General features: G+C 48.6%; 9 protein-coding genes across 9 annotated transcripts; 4 read left to right on the plus strand and 5 right to left on the minus strand.

Moving 5' to 3' along the window:
- Positions 1-389: 389 nt before the first annotated feature.
- On the plus strand, positions 390-902 carry BDR25DRAFT_322247 (uncharacterized protein; the record flags this gene model as incomplete). Its single annotated transcript, XM_033692022.1, has 1 exon — positions 390-902. The coding sequence occupies one exon, from the start codon at positions 390-392 to the stop codon at positions 900-902; it is 513 nt and encodes a 170-aa protein (XP_033552630.1).
- A 432-nt stretch (positions 903-1334) lies between these two features.
- Positions 1335-1946, minus strand: BDR25DRAFT_322248 (EF-hand; the record flags this gene model as incomplete). Its single annotated transcript, XM_033692023.1, has 3 exons — positions 1335-1363; positions 1444-1680; positions 1775-1946. 3 exons carry the CDS (start codon positions 1944-1946, stop codon positions 1335-1337), a joined length of 438 nt encoding a protein of 145 aa, XP_033552631.1.
- A 504-nt stretch (positions 1947-2450) lies between these two features.
- On the minus strand, positions 2451-3772 carry BDR25DRAFT_331541 (methyltransferase domain-containing protein; the record flags this gene model as incomplete). The annotated part of the gene is made up of 2 exons (XM_033692645.1): positions 2451-3418; positions 3759-3772. The coding sequence occupies 2 exons, from the start codon at positions 3770-3772 to the stop codon at positions 2512-2514; spliced, it is 921 nt and encodes a 306-aa protein (XP_033552632.1). The 3' UTR covers positions 2451-2511.
- A 721-nt stretch (positions 3773-4493) lies between these two features.
- Positions 4494-6286, plus strand: BDR25DRAFT_331542 (putative cytochrome P450; the record flags this gene model as incomplete). Its single annotated transcript, XM_033692646.1, has 5 exons — positions 4494-4628; positions 4678-4893; positions 4943-4966; positions 5014-5183; positions 5233-6286. 5 exons carry the CDS (start codon positions 4494-4496, stop codon positions 6284-6286), a joined length of 1599 nt encoding a protein of 532 aa, XP_033552633.1.
- Positions 6287-6488: 202 nt separating this feature from the next.
- Positions 6489-8238, plus strand: BDR25DRAFT_253333 (FAS1 domain-containing protein). The gene is made up of 2 exons (XM_033686232.1): positions 6489-7916; positions 8006-8238. The coding sequence occupies exons 1-2, from the start codon at positions 6952-6954 to the stop codon at positions 8226-8228; spliced, it is 1188 nt and encodes a 395-aa protein (XP_033552634.1). The 5' UTR covers positions 6489-6951; the 3' UTR covers positions 8229-8238.
- Positions 8239-12125: 3887 nt separating this feature from the next.
- BDR25DRAFT_339793 (uncharacterized protein) lies at positions 12126-13079 on the minus strand (the record flags this gene model as incomplete). The annotated part of the gene is made up of 2 exons (XM_033693434.1): positions 12126-12541; positions 12614-13079. 2 exons carry the CDS (start codon positions 13077-13079, stop codon positions 12288-12290), a joined length of 720 nt encoding a protein of 239 aa, XP_033552635.1. The 3' UTR covers positions 12126-12287.
- Positions 13080-13598: 519 nt separating this feature from the next.
- On the minus strand, positions 13599-15171 carry BDR25DRAFT_391249 (uncharacterized protein; the record flags this gene model as incomplete). Its single annotated transcript, XM_033698138.1, has 3 exons — positions 13599-14869; positions 14957-15093; positions 15129-15171. 3 exons carry the CDS (start codon positions 15169-15171, stop codon positions 13634-13636), a joined length of 1416 nt encoding a protein of 471 aa, XP_033552636.1. The 3' UTR covers positions 13599-13633.
- A 383-nt stretch (positions 15172-15554) lies between these two features.
- BDR25DRAFT_278466 (ankyrin) lies at positions 15555-18329 on the plus strand (the record flags this gene model as incomplete). The annotated part of the gene is made up of 5 exons (XM_033687682.1): positions 15555-15961; positions 16016-16751; positions 16798-16883; positions 16939-17121; positions 17219-18329. The coding sequence occupies 5 exons, from the start codon at positions 15555-15557 to the stop codon at positions 18327-18329; spliced, it is 2523 nt and encodes an 840-aa protein (XP_033552637.1).
- Positions 18330-19477: 1148 nt separating this feature from the next.
- BDR25DRAFT_350082 (uncharacterized protein) lies at positions 19478-20361 on the minus strand (the record flags this gene model as incomplete). The annotated part of the gene is made up of 5 exons (XM_033694635.1): positions 19478-19586; positions 19659-19706; positions 19825-20044; positions 20074-20156; positions 20192-20361. The coding sequence occupies 5 exons, from the start codon at positions 20359-20361 to the stop codon at positions 19478-19480; spliced, it is 630 nt and encodes a 209-aa protein (XP_033552638.1).
- Between the last annotated feature and the right edge of the window lie 35 nt (positions 20362-20396).

Consider the following 20396-nt stretch of genomic DNA (forward strand, 5'->3'; position numbering starts at 1 on the left):
ACAGGCCCGGACTCCCTATTTCTTGGAGCTGCCTTGTCCTACCCCTCGAAGCTCCTCCTTCACTCAACCTTCGCCAGCTGGCAAGCTCCCGCTCGCTGCTTCGGGCTTCCGACCGGTAGCCCAGCGTACAGATATTCTTACTCGGAAATCCCTATCTGGTTCCTTGTCTGCACTCACAGTCGGTGGCTTCTCACATCAGCTCTTCTTATTCTGCGGAATTGCTGCTAGCACTCACACCCTTCAACACCGAGCCGCCACGGAGCTTTCGCACTCCGTACCAGCTACTTAAGAGGCGGCCCCGGAGATCATCTACTCTTGGTGCGAAATCTTGAAAGCGAACCCCAACGTCGAACCTGGCACACAGCAACCACCCCGCTCCAAACACAATCATGTCTTCCCCTCATCCCGAGAAAATCTCCCTCGCAGCTTCCTCCACCGTCTACACCTACCACTGCCTATGCTCGCACCTTCTCCTTGCCACGACAACCCCGCTTCCCGCCCTCCCCACCCGCCAGAATTCCCTTGACAAAGCACATATAATGCCGCTCCCCCCGCCACCAACCGCACACTCACAATCCCCGCGACACCGACACGCGCACTCAGAGCCTGCCGCTAGCCTTGACCACTACGGCCTCCTACTTTCCGCCACTCTTGACCGAAAGCCCGAGATCGTGCGCAGCGACGATGGGTTTGAGAAGCGGTATATGCAGCGGTGTGGACGGTGTGCTTTGGTGGTCGGCTATCAGTTGGATTGGCAGCAGTTTGCGGGCGAGAGGGTGGGACGGAGGGAGGATGTTGTGTTCTTGCTGCCCGGGGGATTGATGACCACCAGAGAGATGGTTATGGGGAAGAAAGTTGACGTTGAGATTGGGGTTGGGACGGTTGAAGTGGTTCAGGGTTAGCATCCTGACGCCCAGGCCGATTTCTTTAGTCAACTCTGGTTCAGATCACGAAGTTACGACAGGCAGGTAGGTGCGGCGTTTGGCGAACCAAGGCTTAATGGGAGGAACTTTCATTCTTTGGATTTGTTTGTTTGTACACTCTAGATACCCATTCGCCAACACACAGACATGGCAGGCACTTCTGAACAAGGAAGAACAGGCGCACGTCTCAAATGGCACCAAAAACAGATGTCATTTCCATTCCATTTCCATTTCCATTTCCAATCCATGCTTTGCTCCCCACCCCCAAAAGACCCAAACCATAACCTGTGAAGTTTGCACTCAACGCCGATATTCGCATGCTAGCCTCCGCGACCCCTCTCGTGCATAGCAGTGTCATCCTGCGTGTCGGGGAGATTTCGTGACAATATAGAGGATGTTCGGAAAGCGAGTCTAATTCTCGGCGATGGTCTTGACGAACTCTGCAAATCAACCCAAGTCAGCCAACCCCAGTTTGCCTGATGTCTAGCAAACCCGAGCATGCCGGGCTTTGTTTACGTACCTCTGTAATCGATCTCGTTATTGTTCGAATCGATTGTCGACTTGAACAACTCATCAACCTCCTCTTCGCTCATCTTCTCTCCCAAATTCGTCAAGATGTACTTAATCTGGCCTTTGCCAACGAAGCCTGACCGGTCCTTGTCAAAGACCTGGAAGCCGCGAATGTATTCTTCGATATCAAAGGGCTCGCGGAAACCGCCGGGGCGGTTGAGGATTTTGGAGAAGGTGTCGAAGTCGACTGTACCGATATTAGCATGGGCTTTTGGCGTCTTTTGCCGCTGTAGGGGGTTTCTAGGGGGGGTTCTAGTGGAGGGTTCAAGGAGAGGACTCACAGTCTGCGCCAACTCCTCGCTCCAAATCCGCAATCTCAGCAAGGGTCGGGTTCTGTCCGCAGGCGCGCAGTAGGTCGCCGAGAGCACCGCGGTCGACGCGGCCATTGCCTCGCTTATCGAAGAGTTGGAAGGCTTCGCGGTAGTTGGTAGAGGCCTGGCTGTTGTTATCCATCGTGCTCGGTTGGGTTTACTCTGTGTTATGAATGGAGAAGAAGGCCCCTTGTGCTAAAGGGGAGAGATCTCGTCCGCTTTCGTTGCACAAACTGCAAGGAGCAACGTCGGGGTTGTTTGTGTGCCTTCCTGCGGCGAGTGCAGAGGGCGGGAACGGACTTGCCCAAACAGCCCAGGAAGGCGAAAGTGGGCATGTGATTGCGTGTTTCAAGGAGCCGCGACTTACCATTGTGTAGACTATGAATTGCAAGCTATGTATCGCAGAACAATGGATGGTATGGCTGCCCGGAAATATGTGACGATGCTTCTTGAGGTGGGAAATGTTGTCTGAAGGAGGGTTTTGGTGTTTCCTTTAAAGGCTGAGCGTGGGCCAGGAGGTGCGTCGAGCGCAGTATTTTCGCCGCCAAGCCGGTTCACCGCTGTTGCTGGAGAAACAGAACGAGATGCACCATACTAGTGCCGAGTGTCGACACACACCTCAAACTCCATTGTTCGGAATGTACACCGCGACAACACGGCTGAATTATTCGATTGTTCATTCTTGTCTATCGTGTGGAAGATGTTCCCTAATCGCCATTTCCTTCCGCGAGCCTCCGTCGAGCTAATAGCAGGAAGCTCTCCCACTCTACTTCCACTTCAAAGTCGTCATTCTTCCACTCGGGCTCTACATTTGCAATCTCATCAAAGCAGGCATCTATCACATCTCCGCTCCCGCCTGCGCTCCTCTTTCTGGCCTCTGGGTGAGCCTCATGCCAGTGGTAGAACCCACTCCACGTTCTGGCCGTCTCCTTGCAGTCTCCAATCCGGGCTCTTTTACCCACAAATAGCGTACCCTCTCCCGAGTTGCATCCGCTAGTTCCTGGGATGTAATCTACGCGCTCAATGTCTTCCCAGTCTTGCTCCGGAGGTTCGATGTTCCGGTACATTGATGTTATCATGGGCACACCTGATGCCGGCCAGTACGACCCCAATTTGTCCTTGTCGTCACTGTAGATGTAGTCCTTGAGTATCTCCACGGCCTTGGGATAATCGACGAAGACTGTATTCTTCAATCCCCAAAACCCCAACGAGCCACCTGGTTTGACCTTTCGTTGCAACTCTGGCCACAGCCTGCTGTAATCGAACCAATGCGCTGCCTGCCCTGCCAACACCAAATCAACCGTCCCATTCCCAACAAAATAGAGCTGCTCTGAAGTGCCCTGCCAAAAGGTGACATTGGAAAGTCCTTCCTCTTTAGTAAGAGACTTCGCCAATGCTATCATACCCTCCGACGGATCGATTCCGATCACCTTCACGAAATGCTTGGACATGGCGCGTGCCACCACTCCATGACCAGAGCCAAGATCCACGCAGAGACTTTGAGCGGCTCCGCTTTCTATCTTACGTTTGTGGTATGATAAGATGGCATTATAGAGCGAATCAAGGTAAATCGGTCGAAATGCTGCATACGATTGATGCGAGTAGGTCTTTTCCCTGTTCTTCATCAAAATGTTTCCATGCATGGATGGCGTCAGATACACACCCGAATGCAGCCATATCCAGTCCGGTCTGTCTTTGCTTTTCCAATGTAGTGGCTTCCTGGCGCACCTTCAAATGTTCAGAATCTTCTGTTACCCCACATTCGTGAATCACGGGAAAGACCGGGGTACCCAAGCAGGAAGGCGGCCGAAGATGGGCTTGCTGGAGCCATCACTTACGGCCTCGTTTCGTGTCGTAATTACGTTGTCGCCCTGCCCTCACAGGTACCAAAACAAAGCGGAGGCCGATGGTCGCCCAATGTTCTCTCCATTATTTCTTTGGAGATACGAGTTGCGATGAGCGAGTCATGGAAGCACTACGTAGACTTGCCGGGGTAAGCAGGTAGATTTCGTAATGGCTTCCTTTCCTTTTCAAAGGCCAATCGAAGCAGGAAGGTGGGTTCCGGTCGACCTTGAACACTGACGGGGCGTAATCGCTGGAAAGTCAGCGGAAACTTTTTCCAAGCTTCTGATCTACTGCCTCTTTACACTTTGGGCGGATGTTGGCGAGGATCATAGAAATCAGCATACTCTAGCATTCTCCATTGCATTGCAAGATATTTAGCAGTCAATCCCACTCTGTTCATATCCGTGGTGTCTCCTATCATGCTTGAAAGCTAACCTTGCCGAACAGCCAAGTTTAGCTGAAAAGCCTCAATCATCAGTAAACGGACCGACTTGATGACTACAGCAGCTTAAGAGGATCCAACCGTCTGGTTCTCAATTAATATGACACCCTGTGCGCATCCGCAAGGCTGCACATCCAGGGTTTCAAAGAGGGGTAGTTTCCCTCCTGGAGGGAAAATATGCACTACTCTAGGACACCATTTGGAGCTCAATCCTAGACCCATCGGTCAGTAAGAGCGATGAGACCACGGGGTTTGAAGTGATTCGATGGCTAGAAAGTCGGGCCCACCTCAGAATGTAAGACAGCATCGATGAAAGGTACTCATAGAAAAGGCAGCGTCTCTTGTCATTTCCGTTGCTTTTCGCTCATTCCCTCTGCTGCACTCTCCATCACTTGATCAGACATGGTGAACCTCCTCTTCGTTGTTGCTGGTGGCGTCCTAATATGGTCGTTATACCGCCTCTTCCAGGTCGGTCGACGACCGAAAGGCCTCCCACCAGGTCCACCCACAATGCCCATTATAGGCAACTTACATCAGGTCAGTCTCAATTGAATCTACACTAGGTGTCGAATCTGATGTCTCAAAGATTCCCACCAAAGACCCGCATATCCAGTTCATGCAGTGGGCAAAGGAATATGGCCCTGTGTACTCTTTGATCCTCGGGACGAAGGTCATGATCGTCTTGTCCAAAGACCAAGCGGTCAAGGATTTACTCGATAAGAAGAGTGCCATATATAGCTCGCGGCCGGACATGTATATTGGGCAAACACTCGTTAGTGGTGGACATCGGGTTTTGATGACGGTTTGCGCTTGCCTATATTTCCCTACTCTGTGACTAATGACATTCGCAGCCTTACGGGCCAACATGGAGAATGGCAAGTATCTGCCCTAAACCTAAAGTGAAATTTCTAACCTATTCCAGATCCGTAAGCTCGCTCATACTGCGCTCCATATCAACAAGGCCGTCACCTACGTCCCATATCAGGAGATAGAGAACAAGCAGATGCTATATGATATGATGGAAAAGCCGGCAGACTTATTGGAGCACTTTCGACGCTATTCGTCCTCTCTGACCACCAGCATGGTGTTTGGGTATATGTGCCTCTCGACACCAAAGATACGTCAAGACTTACACCACTAGCTTTCGATGGAAACATTTCAACGACCCACGTCTCCAGAAGATGTTCCATATCCTTGACAACTTTTCGCGCATCAACTCGCAAGGTCATGCAGCCATTATCGACTTCTACCCAATTCTTCGACAGATTCCTGATTGGCTCGCACCCATCAAACGTGAGGCAAAAGAACATCACAAAGTCGAGAAGGAGAATTTTCTCGAATACTGGCTGACAGCGAAGAATGCGATCATTAACAAACTCCCTTCAGTTCGTCCATGTGCTTGCGTCGATATCGTAGAGAACCAGAAAGAAGAGGGATACAGTGACGATTTCGCGTCGTACATTTCCGGCTCTTTCCTTGAGGCCGGTAGCGACACGACATCATCAGAGCTGTATGGCTTTGCTCAGGCAATGCTCCTGTACCCAGAGGTCCAACGCAGGGTCCAGGCCGAAATCGACGCTCAAGTCGGTGACGACCGTTTGCCTACTCTCGAGGACATGCCAAAATTACCCTATATCCGCGCCTGCATTAAAGAAACTCACCGTTGGATGCCAACAACTATCCTTGGCGCTGTACCGCACGCCGTCACTGAGGAAGACAACTACATGGGCTACCGAATCCCCAAAGGTGCAAGCCTCATGACGAATGTCTGGGCCATTCATCGCGATCCAAACCGTTACCCCAATCCTGAAACTTTTGTGCCAGAGAGATATTTCGGCGACGAACTCAACTCGGCTGACAGCGCCGCCTGCTCGGATGTCTCTCAACGTGACCACTTCGGCTTCGGTTCTGGCAGACGTGTATGTCCTGGAACCCACGTCGCAGATCGTAGCATGTATCTCGCAATGTCGCGAATGTTATGGGCTTTTGATATCAAGCCGAAGAAGGATAGTGAGGGGAATGTGAAGATGCCAAAGCAGGATGTCTTTGTGGAGGGCTTTCTTGCTATGCCGGTGCAATTTGAGGCTGAGATTACACCGAGGAGTGAGAAGAGAGCGGAGATTGTTAGGAAGGAGTGGGAGAAGGCGAAGGAGGGGTTAGATGAAGATGGGCAGTTTTTGACGAATCCGATCTAGGTATGGTTTCGAGGATGGGAGGGTTCTTTGGTCAGAGAATTCCTTCCGCGTCTTCAAGATGGCTTCGCCTTGCATATTACGCGATATCAGATTGGCGGATCCGGATAAGGGTTAGCTTATTTTAAGCTTGTAGGAAATGCTCCGCCAAGCGTAATCATCAGCACCAGCTTTCTTCCTCTTCATTCACTTCAGCCTGCCTTCCCACCCCGCAGCTGAAAGCTCAACATTCCAAGCCCAGCCAAGCCATCATTTTAGATCTGCTATCAGCGTTGTCCCAAGAGTTTTCTTTCACCTTGTGCATTCTAAGTTCTCCCTTGACCAATGCAAAATGTCATTTTCGTATGGCGTTTCTGTGGCGTTTTGCCTAGTCTGCACGTTGTAGCGAGCTGAACATTCCGAGCATGGGATACGATGTTTGCTCCGCAATGAAACATCCAAACAGGCGTTAGATAAATTCAGCTGGCTGAAATCGGGCTGGCTGTGGCTGAGTGGCATTGACGGCTTATTTATAATTACTCTCCTCTAAGCGTCCTTCGTAAGATTCCTCTCCTTGACGATTTCTTAGAAACCCCGTTTCTTGCTCTGCACAAGAGTCAATTGCTTTCTCCCTTCTATTCTACTCTACCTCTTCTTCTTTCCTTCAATATTGTTATCTTTCCATTGCCATGATGCATCTTTCCACAGTCCTTCTACTAGCCACTGCGGTCAGCACAAACGCTCAATCCCTCCTCGAGGCGATCTCCCATATCACCGAACTCTCCAACTTTACCGCTTTCTACTCCGCCAACGAAGCTTTCGCAAATGCGCTCTTCGGAAATGAGTCTCTCTACCCAATCACTGTTCTCGTTCCCAACAACAAGGCCTTCGCCGCATACCAGGAGAAATATGGCATCTCCCTCACCGACGCATCACCCCAGGCCCTTCTCCCTCTCGTTCAGTACCACACCCTTGTCAGCAGTTTGAATAAAGACAATTTCACAAGCGGGTCCGGAGCCACGACTCCCACGCTGCTAGTCGACAAACAATACAACAACCGCTCCGTCGGAACCTCAATGGCCGCAAAATACGGTGGCGCCGAACGATCATCCGGCCAAGTCGTTTTCATAAAACAGACCTCAGGCTCAACCTCCAAATTCCGGCTTTCTCGCCAAGCAGGCGGATCCACCGAATCCGTCCGCTCTGGTCTCTCATCCTCCGTCAACATGACCGCGCTTGACGACAGCGAAAACACTTGGAAAGGCGGCAAATTTCACATCATTGACGGACTCTTGACCCCACCAGACCTCTGCGCCACCACCATCCGCGGTGCAGGACTCTCATCCCTGGACAACGCACTCAACCGCACGAGCCTTTGGGGCGCACTCGACGGGACTGCGAATCTGACGTGTTTGGGGCCGAATAATGAGGCGTTCAAGTCTGCAGGGAATGCAGATTCGACGCTGAATACCACGGATTTGACGGGCGCCATTTTGTTTCATACGTTGCCGGAGGTGGCGTATAGTGATTACTTGAGTGATGGGCAGGAGTTTAAGAGTTTACAGAATATGACGGTCAGGGTGAAGGTTGAGGGTGAGGGGAGTGAGAGGCAGATTTGGTTTAATAACGCAAAGGTTGTGGATGCTAACGTTTTGTATGTCGCTCCCTTTCGTTTCTCTCCCGCTTCGCTCACCTCCCTGCTTTCTACCCAGAGGTGTTAAGATTTGAGCTGACTATTGACAGGACTCATAACGGCCTCATGCACGTCCTAGATAGCGTTATGAAGCCGCTCGAGGAATTAAATGCAACCGCATCTGCATCTCCATCCAGCACACAGAAGCCGACGGCCACCGCCTCAAACACAGCATCTGCGGCTGCAAGCTCGACAGGCGCTGCAGTTGCTAACGTGATGAGCAGGAGTGTCTGGGGACTAGGACTGTTGGGAGCCGTGATGGTGATGTTTTGATGAGATCTGGAGAACACTTGGGTTTCCACGACAAGTCTTGTTGCTTCGTTTGTATATATTGGATAAAACCTCGAGGCCGTCTTGGCTGCAATAATAGTCTCGCTACATAGTGCTCATCATCGTGTTAAGATGATGCGGACCTCTGCCTAATCACCAACTATATCCACATCCTCCAAATCGCCCATCGATCACTGATCTCTTTATTTTCGTCCTCAAAACCGTCTCATTATCATCCTCGCGAATTCCATTCTCCCTCCAAAGCACCTACGCCGCTCAACGCATCAAGCAGAGCTTAGCTCTACGAGGAGGCACTGGTGCGGCATATTGGACTCACGCGCCAGCGCAGCGACTCTAGGTTTTCGTTATAAGAAATCTGCGCAATGGCAAACTTAATGTGCTTTTCAACCTCCGCGTACGATCCGTAGTGCGGCATGGTATGGTTGTGGACAAAAGGTGCATGTTAAAAAAGGTGCAGGCAAAAAGTCGCCTTGAGGTGAGGATTATTGTTGAGCTGCATAAGCGTCAGTGAAATCAAATCAAAGCAGGATCGTATGCCGTGCTGGAGACACTTAAACCTACCTACATCTTATATCCCACTCCTTCCCTTTCTGCTTGAAAATGACTCTTTGTTGTCATAATAGATTATGTGTGACTGGACTGTCTCCTCGGTCGGTTCTCTCATCGGACGGAGACGTGCTGCAGCTTTACTCTCGTGCTACACGACGAATATTGGGGTTTCTTCGAATTTCGGGACTATAATGCGAAAGCCCTTTCAGTATTGGATAATATATTAGGCTTCCTTAACAATCAGATCTCGGTAACTGGAATTCCAGTAGTCTGGCCGAGAGGGAGGCAACTCCTAGTACAGTATTTGCTAAGACGTGACTTCGTTATGTCGTTAACTTTTCGTATAACTCCGATTTCTTACGCAGAAATCACATGACGGTAGGATTGCAGAAATATCCATGGTATTGCCCTAGGGCCTGTTGTCAAGCGCAGCTCGTCATTCACTTCCGTTTACCATCACCCCCCTTTTGTAGAATGGATCCCGCCAGTGCCGTCCTATGTGAAGGCCTTTATCCGATTAAGTCTAGAGCATAGGCTGTCATATCAACATCTCTCATAGTTATGAGGCTAGTAATTCCGGGGCGGGTTCTAACGAATCTTGCACCGGGAAGAAAGGCGTACACACGAGAATAGCCTGGCTATAGGTACATGGTAAGGTACGAGGACAAACTGTGACAGAAAAATCACCACTTGCATTCATTATCTTGGCACGAAGCGATACCCCAAGCTGTAGAAGTAACAGCCCCTTCAGATTCACCCCAACCTAACGGATCGACTCCGCGAATGTCATCTGCCCCCTCACCCCAATCAAGATCTGTCGTATCTCTCTGATCAGCGCTTTGAAGGTCACATTCCTCATTGCCCCAGTCACCTTCTTCTGCTGCCGAGATTTCATAGATCGTTGTTGTATGTTATTCGATTCTGCGTTCGAGCCTGTGTAGCTGTTCGAGGAGTGTCCCCAATCTCAGTCTCTTGTCTATGACATTAAGTTTTACCCTTGTCACCTGTTTGTCCTCTTCTAGTAGATTAGTTTGTGCAAGACCCGAAACACCTTTGGACAGGGTTTCGTTAGCAGACTTGAATTGCGCCCCACTTTTGTGATATCCAGCTCCACTGTTGATGTTGCCGGAAATTTTGACAGTATCCTGACATTCGATCATGTTTGATTCGTCAACTGCTTTCTGTTCTTTAGGCTCGATTCTTGGTCCCATTTTAGGTACAACTAAACTACTGGGGGAGAGAAATGACTTGTCTACCACATGGTATACTGTGTATGTTTTTGAAGCTGTGAATTTCATGAGTCACGCGTTCAACGTCAATATCATTGCTCTCGTTGATCATGAACAAAGAATCATCCTTCTCCAGCTTCTCCAGCTTCTCCAATGTATTCCAGATGCAGAGTATTGATGCTGTCAATGAGGCGATTCCTAGTTTTGACTCTCTTACGGATGGGATCGACCAAGGGAGCCAAGCGTATCGTTTCTTAAACGAGAGACCACAGCGCTGGCTAAATGTGCATCAGTACACTCGAGCAATAACCACTTAAAGATACTATTTCACCAAACAATTTCTCCACCATAATCTTTCGCGAAGTCACATAATTCGCAACCAGGCCCGGGGCAATCATCGAAGTCCAGAAACAGCCATTTCCCTTGAGGGCTCATGTCTAGATCTTCCAACTCTTCATCCTCCATAAGTATTGACATATTTACGTCCATACCAGGTGGGAGAGGTTTTCCGGTAAAGCTTGATCTTGTGACTATTTGCTCGGAGTTTCTAGTATTGAATAATTCATCCTGCCTAGACATAATGTATTGGGATCCTTGCTCCTCTCTGAACTTGGCGTGGATGATTGTTTCTAGAAGCCGTTATGCGTCAGAATCATTGAGTGGAAAGAGCGACTTATACCACCTCCCGGAAAGATGTATTGCAAATAATTTCTGTTGTGACTCACGTCGAAATCTTATTCTGACGGTACCGGCATTTTACGATCAAATGAGTCGTCTAGAATCACTGGGCTCTGAAAGAATGTATGGCAGAGGTCAGGGGGTGGGATAGTAGATTGGAGTTTAAAGAGCATGTTGTGTAGATCTGAGACGAGTTCCATTCGTTCAAAGATTGCTCGAATTTTCGGTACTACGTCAGAAAGAATTAATTTGCTTTGGGTCTGCACCTGTTTCTCGACCTTTCCTAGATTTGTGTTTGAAACTTCCACCCTTTCCTGGATGGTAGCGAGACTGGCGTTTGCGGCTTCAATGCTGTTTCCAATCTTGACGCTTTGATATTTGCTGACCCTTTCAAAGTACGAAGAATACTTGCTAACAATAGTAAGCAGGGCTCCTAGCCGTTTATTACTAAGACAGCAAACATATGATAGAATCCTAATAACATCGTTGTCGCGCGTGTATGGGCGTCGACTTCCGCCCTAAGTGTTTTAATGTGTACTTTCATGCTGAATTCCCATCTTATATTCTTCTCTGCCTCAAGAATCCGCTGATTTATCAGCTCCATGGCTGGCATCATACTTCCTCGCAATCCGTAGAAATCGGTTGAGTGGAGTCTGACAGGATAGTGCTGTGGCCTTGGTCGAATTTGCCATATGTTAAAGTTCATTTGGACCAGTAATGAGTGATACCTCTTTAAGAATACTCTTTAGTAGTTTCAGTTCGTGTTCAAGGTACTGATATTTCTGCGTTAAACCGGTGGCATCTCGCAGATATGAGATGATATCTGCGACAAGTTTTCTAACAGTAAGGAAGTCACTGACTGAGAATTCGAATGGAACCATTATCTGACTGATTCTTTCTGGTTGAAGAAATAGGAATAAGGAAAGACGGTCGAAATAGTCAATATGGTGGGTGATGAGTTGTGGCCGATTACGTTGGCTTCAAGGAGAGCCTAAAGCACTGACGGTTAGGAATGGGCAATGTGTAAAAAACTTCCTGCTAATATTAACTTACAATTCGATTATCATGTAATTATATAGCCATATTAAGTCACGTGAATGCGCAATACTAAATGCACTTAAACTTTTGCTAAGTACGCCCTCTACAGTGAATTTGCCTCCTCTACCACCTAGGTAGTAACAATAGCCTGAAAGTATTATATAGAGTATTGGATACTCCAATCTACCTGTTTATAGTCTGAAATAGTAGTACGATGGGGTTGGTGATATTATCTTGAAGAATCTTGGTCGAGGCTTCAAACAGCACAGTGCGCAAATTCGAGGGACAAGACAATCGTACTAGTGTAATTTTTAGGTGAGGAGTGTCGTGAAATATTAGGAACTTGATGAAGGCACATGGATTGTAGCATAACATAAATATTGAAGTGTGTGCAGCTTCTGGGTTATTCAACGATCAAAGTACCTCTAACTTTATTCTGGAACATAGGGTGACCGGTAGCACTGGAGGGAAGGTTACTCTTACCCTAAAACACGCCGACTCTTTGAGAACGTCATCCTCTCACAGGTACTTTGGTTCATTGTTGCCTCTATGCCTTTTGCGGTCTATAAAGGAACCCAATCTCTTTGTACGTTTCGACACAACCGTATGAATCCTGCAACTTAAGGGAGAGCGTCTCTATAGCGATGAAGCCATTTTTCTCGTAGAAGGGTGCGGCTTCGATGGTAGATTCAAGATACGCCGGCGCATTGTGCTTCCTACATTGTTCGAGACCCCATCGAAGCATCATTGAGGCTGCGCCACGTCTCTCGTGAACAGGATCTGTGCCCATAAAGTTAAGACCTAGCATTGGGTTAACCTAAAGATAGACGTGATCGGCAACAGTAAGCTTAGGCTCAGCAAAAGTGTACTTACGATAGCATGGAGTTGATCCCACGACTTTCTCTTGTGCTTCCTCCATCTGTTTTGTCCATTCATTCAAGACCTCAAGTGCTGTTCCCTCTGGCCAATGCCACGGTGGTTCTTCGTATTCCTCATCTTCTGCGACTGGATGAGCCCACTTCGCAAAGCTAATGATTGTACCCTTCTTGCATGCGTCCTCGTCATGCTCATCCCCAGTAAAGCGCACGTCGGTGGATTGGTCGCTTTGGTCTTTGCCACCTGGAGCTGCCTGATCCAGATCGCGCACGACAAGTACGGTGGTCTTTGGGTCCAGGATATCCGCGAGTGCCTTCGATTCAATTGAGCGTTGAAGCGCATCTCGGACAGCTGGAGTCGGGAATTGCGCACGCAACATGGCGTTCGGGCCGAAAGCTGCCATGTGAATCTCTGCGATACGGCCCGAGTCGGCCGGAAGGGCGACTGAAAGTGCAAGCGGCATTGAAGGGCAGAAAAGACTTTAGCAACGAGTAGAGGTGAAGGACTTCATGATTCAGCTCACGGGGAACGAAAGGGTTAAATTTAGATTGATAGAGTTTTTGTAGTCCTTCTGCAGGCAGTTCTCAAACTTCGCAGCTGGTGAACTTTGAATCGTTCGGCGAGGATTCGTATTTTAAGGAGCGGCTAGAAATACGCAGCTGAAAACCTGTAACTTAACAAAGAATACAAGTACGGATGGCTTTCTAAGGCTAGCGTAGCCGAAGAACTAGTCCGGCTAGGGTAGATAGTTACAAATTAAATCTTAAAGGGTACGGATACGGCTTACTTTAAGTTTAAGCGCCGTGCCTGCTAAATGCCACACGCCCGCATATTTTGGGCTGCGGCGTGTGCTTCAGCGGCTATGTTAGCTACGGGGCTCCCCTTCATCTTCCAAGCATGGGACGAACGACAAAAGTAATATTTTATCTAAACACATTACATCCTTACATGTAAGTCAAGCGGCTAAGAGTAGCACAGCTTAGTTCTCTGTAAGCTTTTTCTAATAGCCTTCGTTGGTCACAACCATGCATAATGCTCGTTATTGACCCATAATGGCGCAACACTTCCTTGGCCATTCTCTCCGTACCACATCCCACTAGCGATACTATCTTCCTCACGTTCTACGACAACGTGGTCGATTCCACTTTGCATGATCATGTCCTGGACCAAGGGTGTTGGATCCCAGAGCTTGACATGGTCAAGCTTCCACTCTGCAGCCTCAGCTTGCGCAGCTTGCAGAACAGCTTTCAAATAGGCCACCTGCTCGTCGTATCTTGCTCCTTTGAACTTCTTCTCCGCATCCAATGGGAGCCGGGTGGCTGTCTCATCCGCTTCGACGACGAGACGTAAGATGTAGAGCACGTTGTTCCGAGGCTCGGCATCTAATGGTCCATAATATCGATGCGTCCAAATCGCCCACACTTGGTTACCCGGCGATCCTGCAATCGCTCCTTTTGCTGGAGGTACCTTTCCGAAGAGATATCTCGAAGCGAAGTCCTCCTTCCGGATGTGCCAAAGCATGTGATCTAGATCGGGAACAATTGTCACACGCATCTTGACATCGTTTGTCGGTGTTGCCATGGCCTTACGGACCATTATTTCGTCTCGCTTACAGAGCTCCGCGAGGTCTCCTTCCACGATTTCTTGACCAAGGGACAGCTTCGGAGCTATGCGCGGTTCGAACGTCAAATGCGAGTTTGTGGGATTTGGGTGCCATCCAAGGTTTCCGTAGTATTCCTTTCCAATATCCGAGTACAGTATGCTCCCTACACATCGAGAAGCATCGAGCTGCCACGTAGGAAGAGTCTTAGCTAGTTCCTTCATCATACGCACTGGGTAACCGCGGCGCCGATATCCTGGAGCGCAGAAGACGCTGGCAATTCCGTGGACAATGTTATCATCGACATTGCCAACCGCGTTGCTTGTCAAGGAATGCTTGCGGAAAGTTTCACAAGAACACAGAATGGGCCGTTGGTTTGGAGGAAGGTTTTTGTCAACAAGAATCCAGTTACTCATTCCCTCATCTTTTGCCAAAGGGACAGTAGTCAAGAAGAGAGATTCATTGAGATACTCTGGTAGTGGGAGAGAATCACCCCATGACTCAAAGGTGTTGGTCCAGATGATAACGCATTCATCTGGAGTAGGATGGCGAAGTGCGAGGTCGAGCGAGTTGGAGTCCGGAAAGTCGGCTTTTTCAGAGAAATTACCCATGCTGTTGGGCGAGGCAGACCAATGAAGGGCAAATACTCTTTCCTACGGCAAACCGAAGGGAAGGCTACGTTTTCATCATATTTTAAAGAGGATAAGGCTGTTGCTTTGCTTGCAACATGAGCCGCGCACGGGCAGTTCTGAATGACCTGAGGCCACTATCTTTAGCAAACGGGATTGGCGAACGGCGCGGCTCAGACAAGCGGCTAGAAGATGCAAGCCCGCGCACTCCCGAGGCCTCATAGAACAGAGGATGGAGTCTTGGGGCGCTTATATTGGCGCTAGAAATAAGGTCGAATCGGACATGTATCGAATGCTGCTTCAGCTTTTGATGGGCTAATTGCCATAGGTGCAGAGCGAGTGCCGCATTGCATCATCTACTTTTTCTTGGCGTTTCATGCATGCTTGTAGTCCGAGGGTGGATCCTCGAACAGCTCCTGTGCGCCTAAGGCAGGGGTAAACCGAAGAGCTGGGATGGCCAACAGGCGCCTGTTAGGGTTACATGTCTCATAATTAATGCTTGTCCGGAGCCTGGGACCTTGGGGCCGTTGTGAACGAAGAAGCGTCCCGTCCCGCTCCCCATCTTCCCCTTTCCGCAGACCGCTCCTGCCACGAGGAGTGGAACCCTGCACCATGCCGGCCCACCACACCCAAAGTACAGCAGTTGTTAGAGCTCCTCCTGCGTAAAGAATAACCTACTGCGAACATCTTTGGACATGACATCTCCTAAATGGATCCTATCACTATCATTAGCTTGCTTGCCTCGCTCACCAATCTGATTCATGCGAGCAAATCGGTGATAGAGGTTATCAACACCTTTAGAGATGGCGACAAAGACCTACAGAAGTTGCTTGAAGATATATCTGTTTTCACAGAAGCCTTGAGCGGATTCGAACGTGTCCTACGGAGTCGGCAAACCATTCACAGAATATCCGGACCGGTCATGGACAGCATGCTCCAAAATTCATTTAATACCATCAAAGATCTCGAGGATCGTTTGGAACAATCACTAAACTCCAAGGTCTCAGCCGTCCGCCGAATGAAATGGGTCCAGAATACGTCCGGGATCAAAAGGCTACACGACCGGATAAAGGAGCAGCACTCGATGCTTCAAACATTCCTCGCCATCACTCACGCGTAAGAATTTCCCCTCTCGGAGAGCTTCTGAAAGTGTACTGATCTTGTACATAGAGAGACTTTCCTATCAGTTGCTTGCCAGTACCCGCAATACATGTTGCGAGGCTCTGCGGTTGATAATACCGCAGCTGTGGACGACAAGGCTACGGCATCGACCAATCTACAAGTTCCAGCGACAACGTATCGATCGCGGCGAATTTCAAATGCTAGCTCATTAGCCACGATTGAAAGCCTTGCGGACACGATGATTTCATCCTTCGATTCGCTAACACTCGTTAGCTCATCCTCAAGCTCAGGGAGCTCTAACATCTTCTCGCGCCAGTCGTCCGAGATTCCCTCGAACACTAGTCAGGAAACTAACGAGGGGCTATGTCAGGTAAATACAAGGCCCGAGCTGGGCGATTCTCAAGAAATCTTAGTGGTCCGCCAAGCGTGTCGCTACAACTGCTATTGCATATGCCATACCCAAGATGTTACCAAGCTTCGCCAAGGCCTTGGGAAACGTGCAAATGCTAAGGTGCGTTGCAGCGTGCCGGATTGTCTATCCAATGCAACAGTAGAAGAAAAGTACGCCATCCAGTCGAAGTCCTTCCTCAAAACTCTAAGCAAGGCCATCTTCTCGAAAAGCATAAATGTTCGCCATGAATTGAAGACATATCGCATGGTTCCAGAAGGCTCAGAAGCAATGCGGTATGTGAAGCACGGGAATTTAGGGAAGCTAAAAGCTTGCATCGAGTCCGGCCAGGCAACAATCTGGGACACTGCCCCAGATGGATGGTCATTGCTCCATGTAAGCATAAAGGAGGATTAAAGGAGGTAGGCTAATACATATATAGACAGCTGCGTACAATCGACAACTACCAATTGTGAAATACCTCATTGAGTTAGGTGTTGACACCGAGAGCGGAGATGTCGGATCAAGGTTAGTCACTCGACATAAGCGCTCCAGGCTGTATTGACACATGGATCACCACTAGGAAGCCGGCCGATCTTGCCATTCTCAAATCAATTGGTCAGGACGCAACTCAGGTAGAGCACGATATCGTCGAAGTATTCTCGCAAAAGGATGGTTTCTTAAGCGATTTTGATTTTACTCCCATCCATATCGCTGTTCTCGAACTCTATTCTGCTTCAGACTCTGAACGCCCTTCTCTTGAGTCGTAAGTTCCAGCACATATCATGTTGTCCCATATCTATGGTCCCTGCGATCTTTTCGGAAACTAATGCGTATTCACCATTCGTCTGATTCGATTATAGGCTTATTCAGCTAGTCGATGATGCCAACAACGCACCCGTAAACACGAGCTGGTCAGAATGGAAATTAAGATATAAGAAGCGATCACCTTTGTTCTCTGCCATAATTGAATACTTCCGGGCCTCGGCATTCGGTCAACCAGAAGGAACCAAAATCATCCATAATCTCGTTGACCAGAGGGATAAGAAATACAGCTGGACACCTCTCCATTGGGCTTCTGCTGCAGGTCACGTGGAAAAAATGCGGGTCTTGGTACAGTTTGGAGCAGATCCGACACTACTGTCAAACTTGGACGCGAACATACTACATGCGGCGGCCGAGTCAAAAATTGGCAGAGGCTTGGCAGGTGCTCTTGATATTTGGAGACGTTGCCCGGACCAGCTAAATATCAACCAAACTAACAGATGGGCCGAGACACCATTACACGTTGCCTCCTGGTGCTCTGCCGCTTGCGTATCGCTTCTACTGGAGGCTGGGGCCGACACTGATGCGCAACAAGAGGATGGCCAGGTTCCTCTTCATTGCGCTGGACTTTCTGGACGAAGCCTGGACAGGAGAGATATCGTCTCACTCTTGTGCAATTCAAAGAGCAAAAAACACATCAACATTCAGGACGCCGACGGTCGGCCTCCGATATTCGATTTCCTCGACGACCAAGAGTGCATCGAGATACTTCTCCAGAATGGAGCTCGTCTAGACTTGACCGACGAGTCTGGCAAAAATATCATCCACCACGCTTGTATACAAGACGAAAAGGAATCGCTGAAGCTGTTATTATGCGAAGCTGGGGACACCAACATAGCTACTGCAAACGATCTCAGCGGCAACAGCCCTCTCATAGAAGCTTTCTGTAACTCCAGCATTGAATGCGCTTTGATAATGCTCGAGCTTGATGACGTAGGAGATATCATCAGCAAAGATGGTTGGGCAGCTGTTCATTACGCCGCAAAAATCGGGGACGAGAGATTGCTAGAAGCAGTCCTCACGCACTCGAGTTTCATGAAAGGTATGAAGACTATGGACGGGAAAAGGGTTGATATGGTGGCCATGGAGTCTGGTACTTGGACTGGAAAAGTTAAAGAACTGATACGCAAGTATGACTATTTGGGCTAAGATATATACACGCGTAGGATTTCAGCGGGGCACCGACTTAGCATGGTATATTCGCCTTGGGGAGACATTTAATTTCATGCATTGACCCGCACACATAACCATTAAATGGTAATCTGTTTAATTAACTAGACATGTAGTTATCGTTTAGTAATATCGGATCTGTATAAGGATCTACCCATTTCTACTGTGTACCCTCCATAGACGAGATCTATGCGCAGATATCCTGGTTTTTGGCACCATAGGACTGCTGCGAAGCTGCTACTGCGCTGTAGCATTGTTGCATTCGATTAAGACTGCTATCGTGTTGCTCCGTGCAGACCATGTGAGTGCTGCGTACATTTTATCTGCTGTTTAGAAATTATACAGATTCTAGATGACAGTGTTCGGAATCAACAGGTGGCAGGTGGCTAACCTGCAGATTCTCAGGTGCCTGCGGGTGCAATTTTTGAAGGGTGAGTTTACTGTATAGAGTAGTCTAGATATTCCTTATTGTCAGATTGCCCCTTCTATACCTAAGGTAACTGACAAATTAGCTTTATAGTACCTTAAAATTGCCTAATGAAGTTGTTAACGCTTCTTATGGCCTCCTGTTACACTAATACGGCAGCGGTACACTAATTCGACAGCGTCTCCCTCAACCACATTACCTAATTGGGTTGTTTATTGACTTGGTTAGGTATAGCATTGAGTCTCAGGCACGACCTGCACCTGAAAATCTGCAGGTGGGCTACCTGCAGGTGCTCCACCTGTCGATCCTGAACACTGATTCTCCAGCGCGTGCAGCCTGCGCTCCCCGAGAACGACAGCGGTGCGACCAATCACCACAGCGGAAAGTTTAAATTGGGACAAAGTGGCTCTATAAGAGGAACTTAGCTGTCTGTTTAGGAGATTGATATGCAAATGGAGAAAACTAAGCCCTCCATAACGAAAATAAAGAAGTGGAGCACAACGCGGATAAAGGCTTATGGAGCCCACCTTTGCGGACTTGTCACGGGTGTTCAGTTTTAAAGAGAAGATGTGACGGGGAAGGGGGGAATATAAGGACCTTCGCGATGTAGAAGCTCTATTCTTCGAGTAATAGGCTTTGCAAAATTTGGAAGGGGACTGGCTGCTTGAATATAACATGGTATTATCTAGGAGAAATGTTCCTATAGAAAACGAAGAATTGACATGGGCTGCACTTCTTCCGCTCGAATGGGGAATAAAAATGGCTGCGGGCGTAGATGGGGTTGATCCGTTATATTAACAATGAAGTTACTTGTTGTCACTAAAGTTCAAGTTCAATGAGGACTATATAGATCAATCAATGTTGCATAATGAGTAACTTACGAGACTAATATCTTCCCAGGTCCCCAAATCCGGATTGCCTTTTGAGAACTGCTTCTCTTTAGCAGCTCTAACTCTAGTGCTTAACAGCAATATTAAATCTGATTTAAGGATAATTTTGAATTCTTTAAATCTGAGCATCTCTAAGTCAATGATTACTCCACATCACGCTAATGAATCATCCCCGTCCTCGGAGTCGCTTTTCCATTCATAACCATTGAGCTTTTCCATGTTTCCCCGCGCGGGGTTCAGCCCTGCACAGTACTGCGCTTCTCCACAAATGCAAGTGACATGGATAAGGCGGAGGTTGTGCGACCATTGCCGAGCTTTCAGGAATCCTGCGGAGATGAGCGACGACAACCATCGCGATATATCTTGGATGCAGGCCACTGATCCGTGGGCCCGGTTTCGAATCGACTGACTTGCATGAAAATTGGTTTTTTTGGATTGTCAGGACCCTTGCATATTTGTGCAATTTTTGGGGCCTTTTGAATGAGCGTCCTGCGAGGTCATCGGCATCAAAGATATTTGCTTACATGTCTATCCTAGAGGAAGAGAAGGTCCAGGGGCAAGCGGTGGAAGCTGTTGAGAAGTCTCTGGAGCAGATCGGCACAGAAAGCTCATCACATGTGTCTCCAGGCGGGGGACCTCGACCAAAGATCTCCTTCAAGACTAAGATGGCCATCCTGGTGGGCTCCCAATTCATTCTCACTCAATCAGGCAAGAAATGATGTCTTTCTA

This window comes from Lindgomyces ingoldianus (genome assembly GCF_010093535.1).
Source record: "Lindgomyces ingoldianus strain ATCC 200398 unplaced genomic scaffold BDR25scaffold_4, whole genome shotgun sequence".
Classification (NCBI taxonomy): domain Eukaryota; kingdom Fungi; phylum Ascomycota; class Dothideomycetes; order Pleosporales; family Lindgomycetaceae; genus Lindgomyces; species Lindgomyces ingoldianus.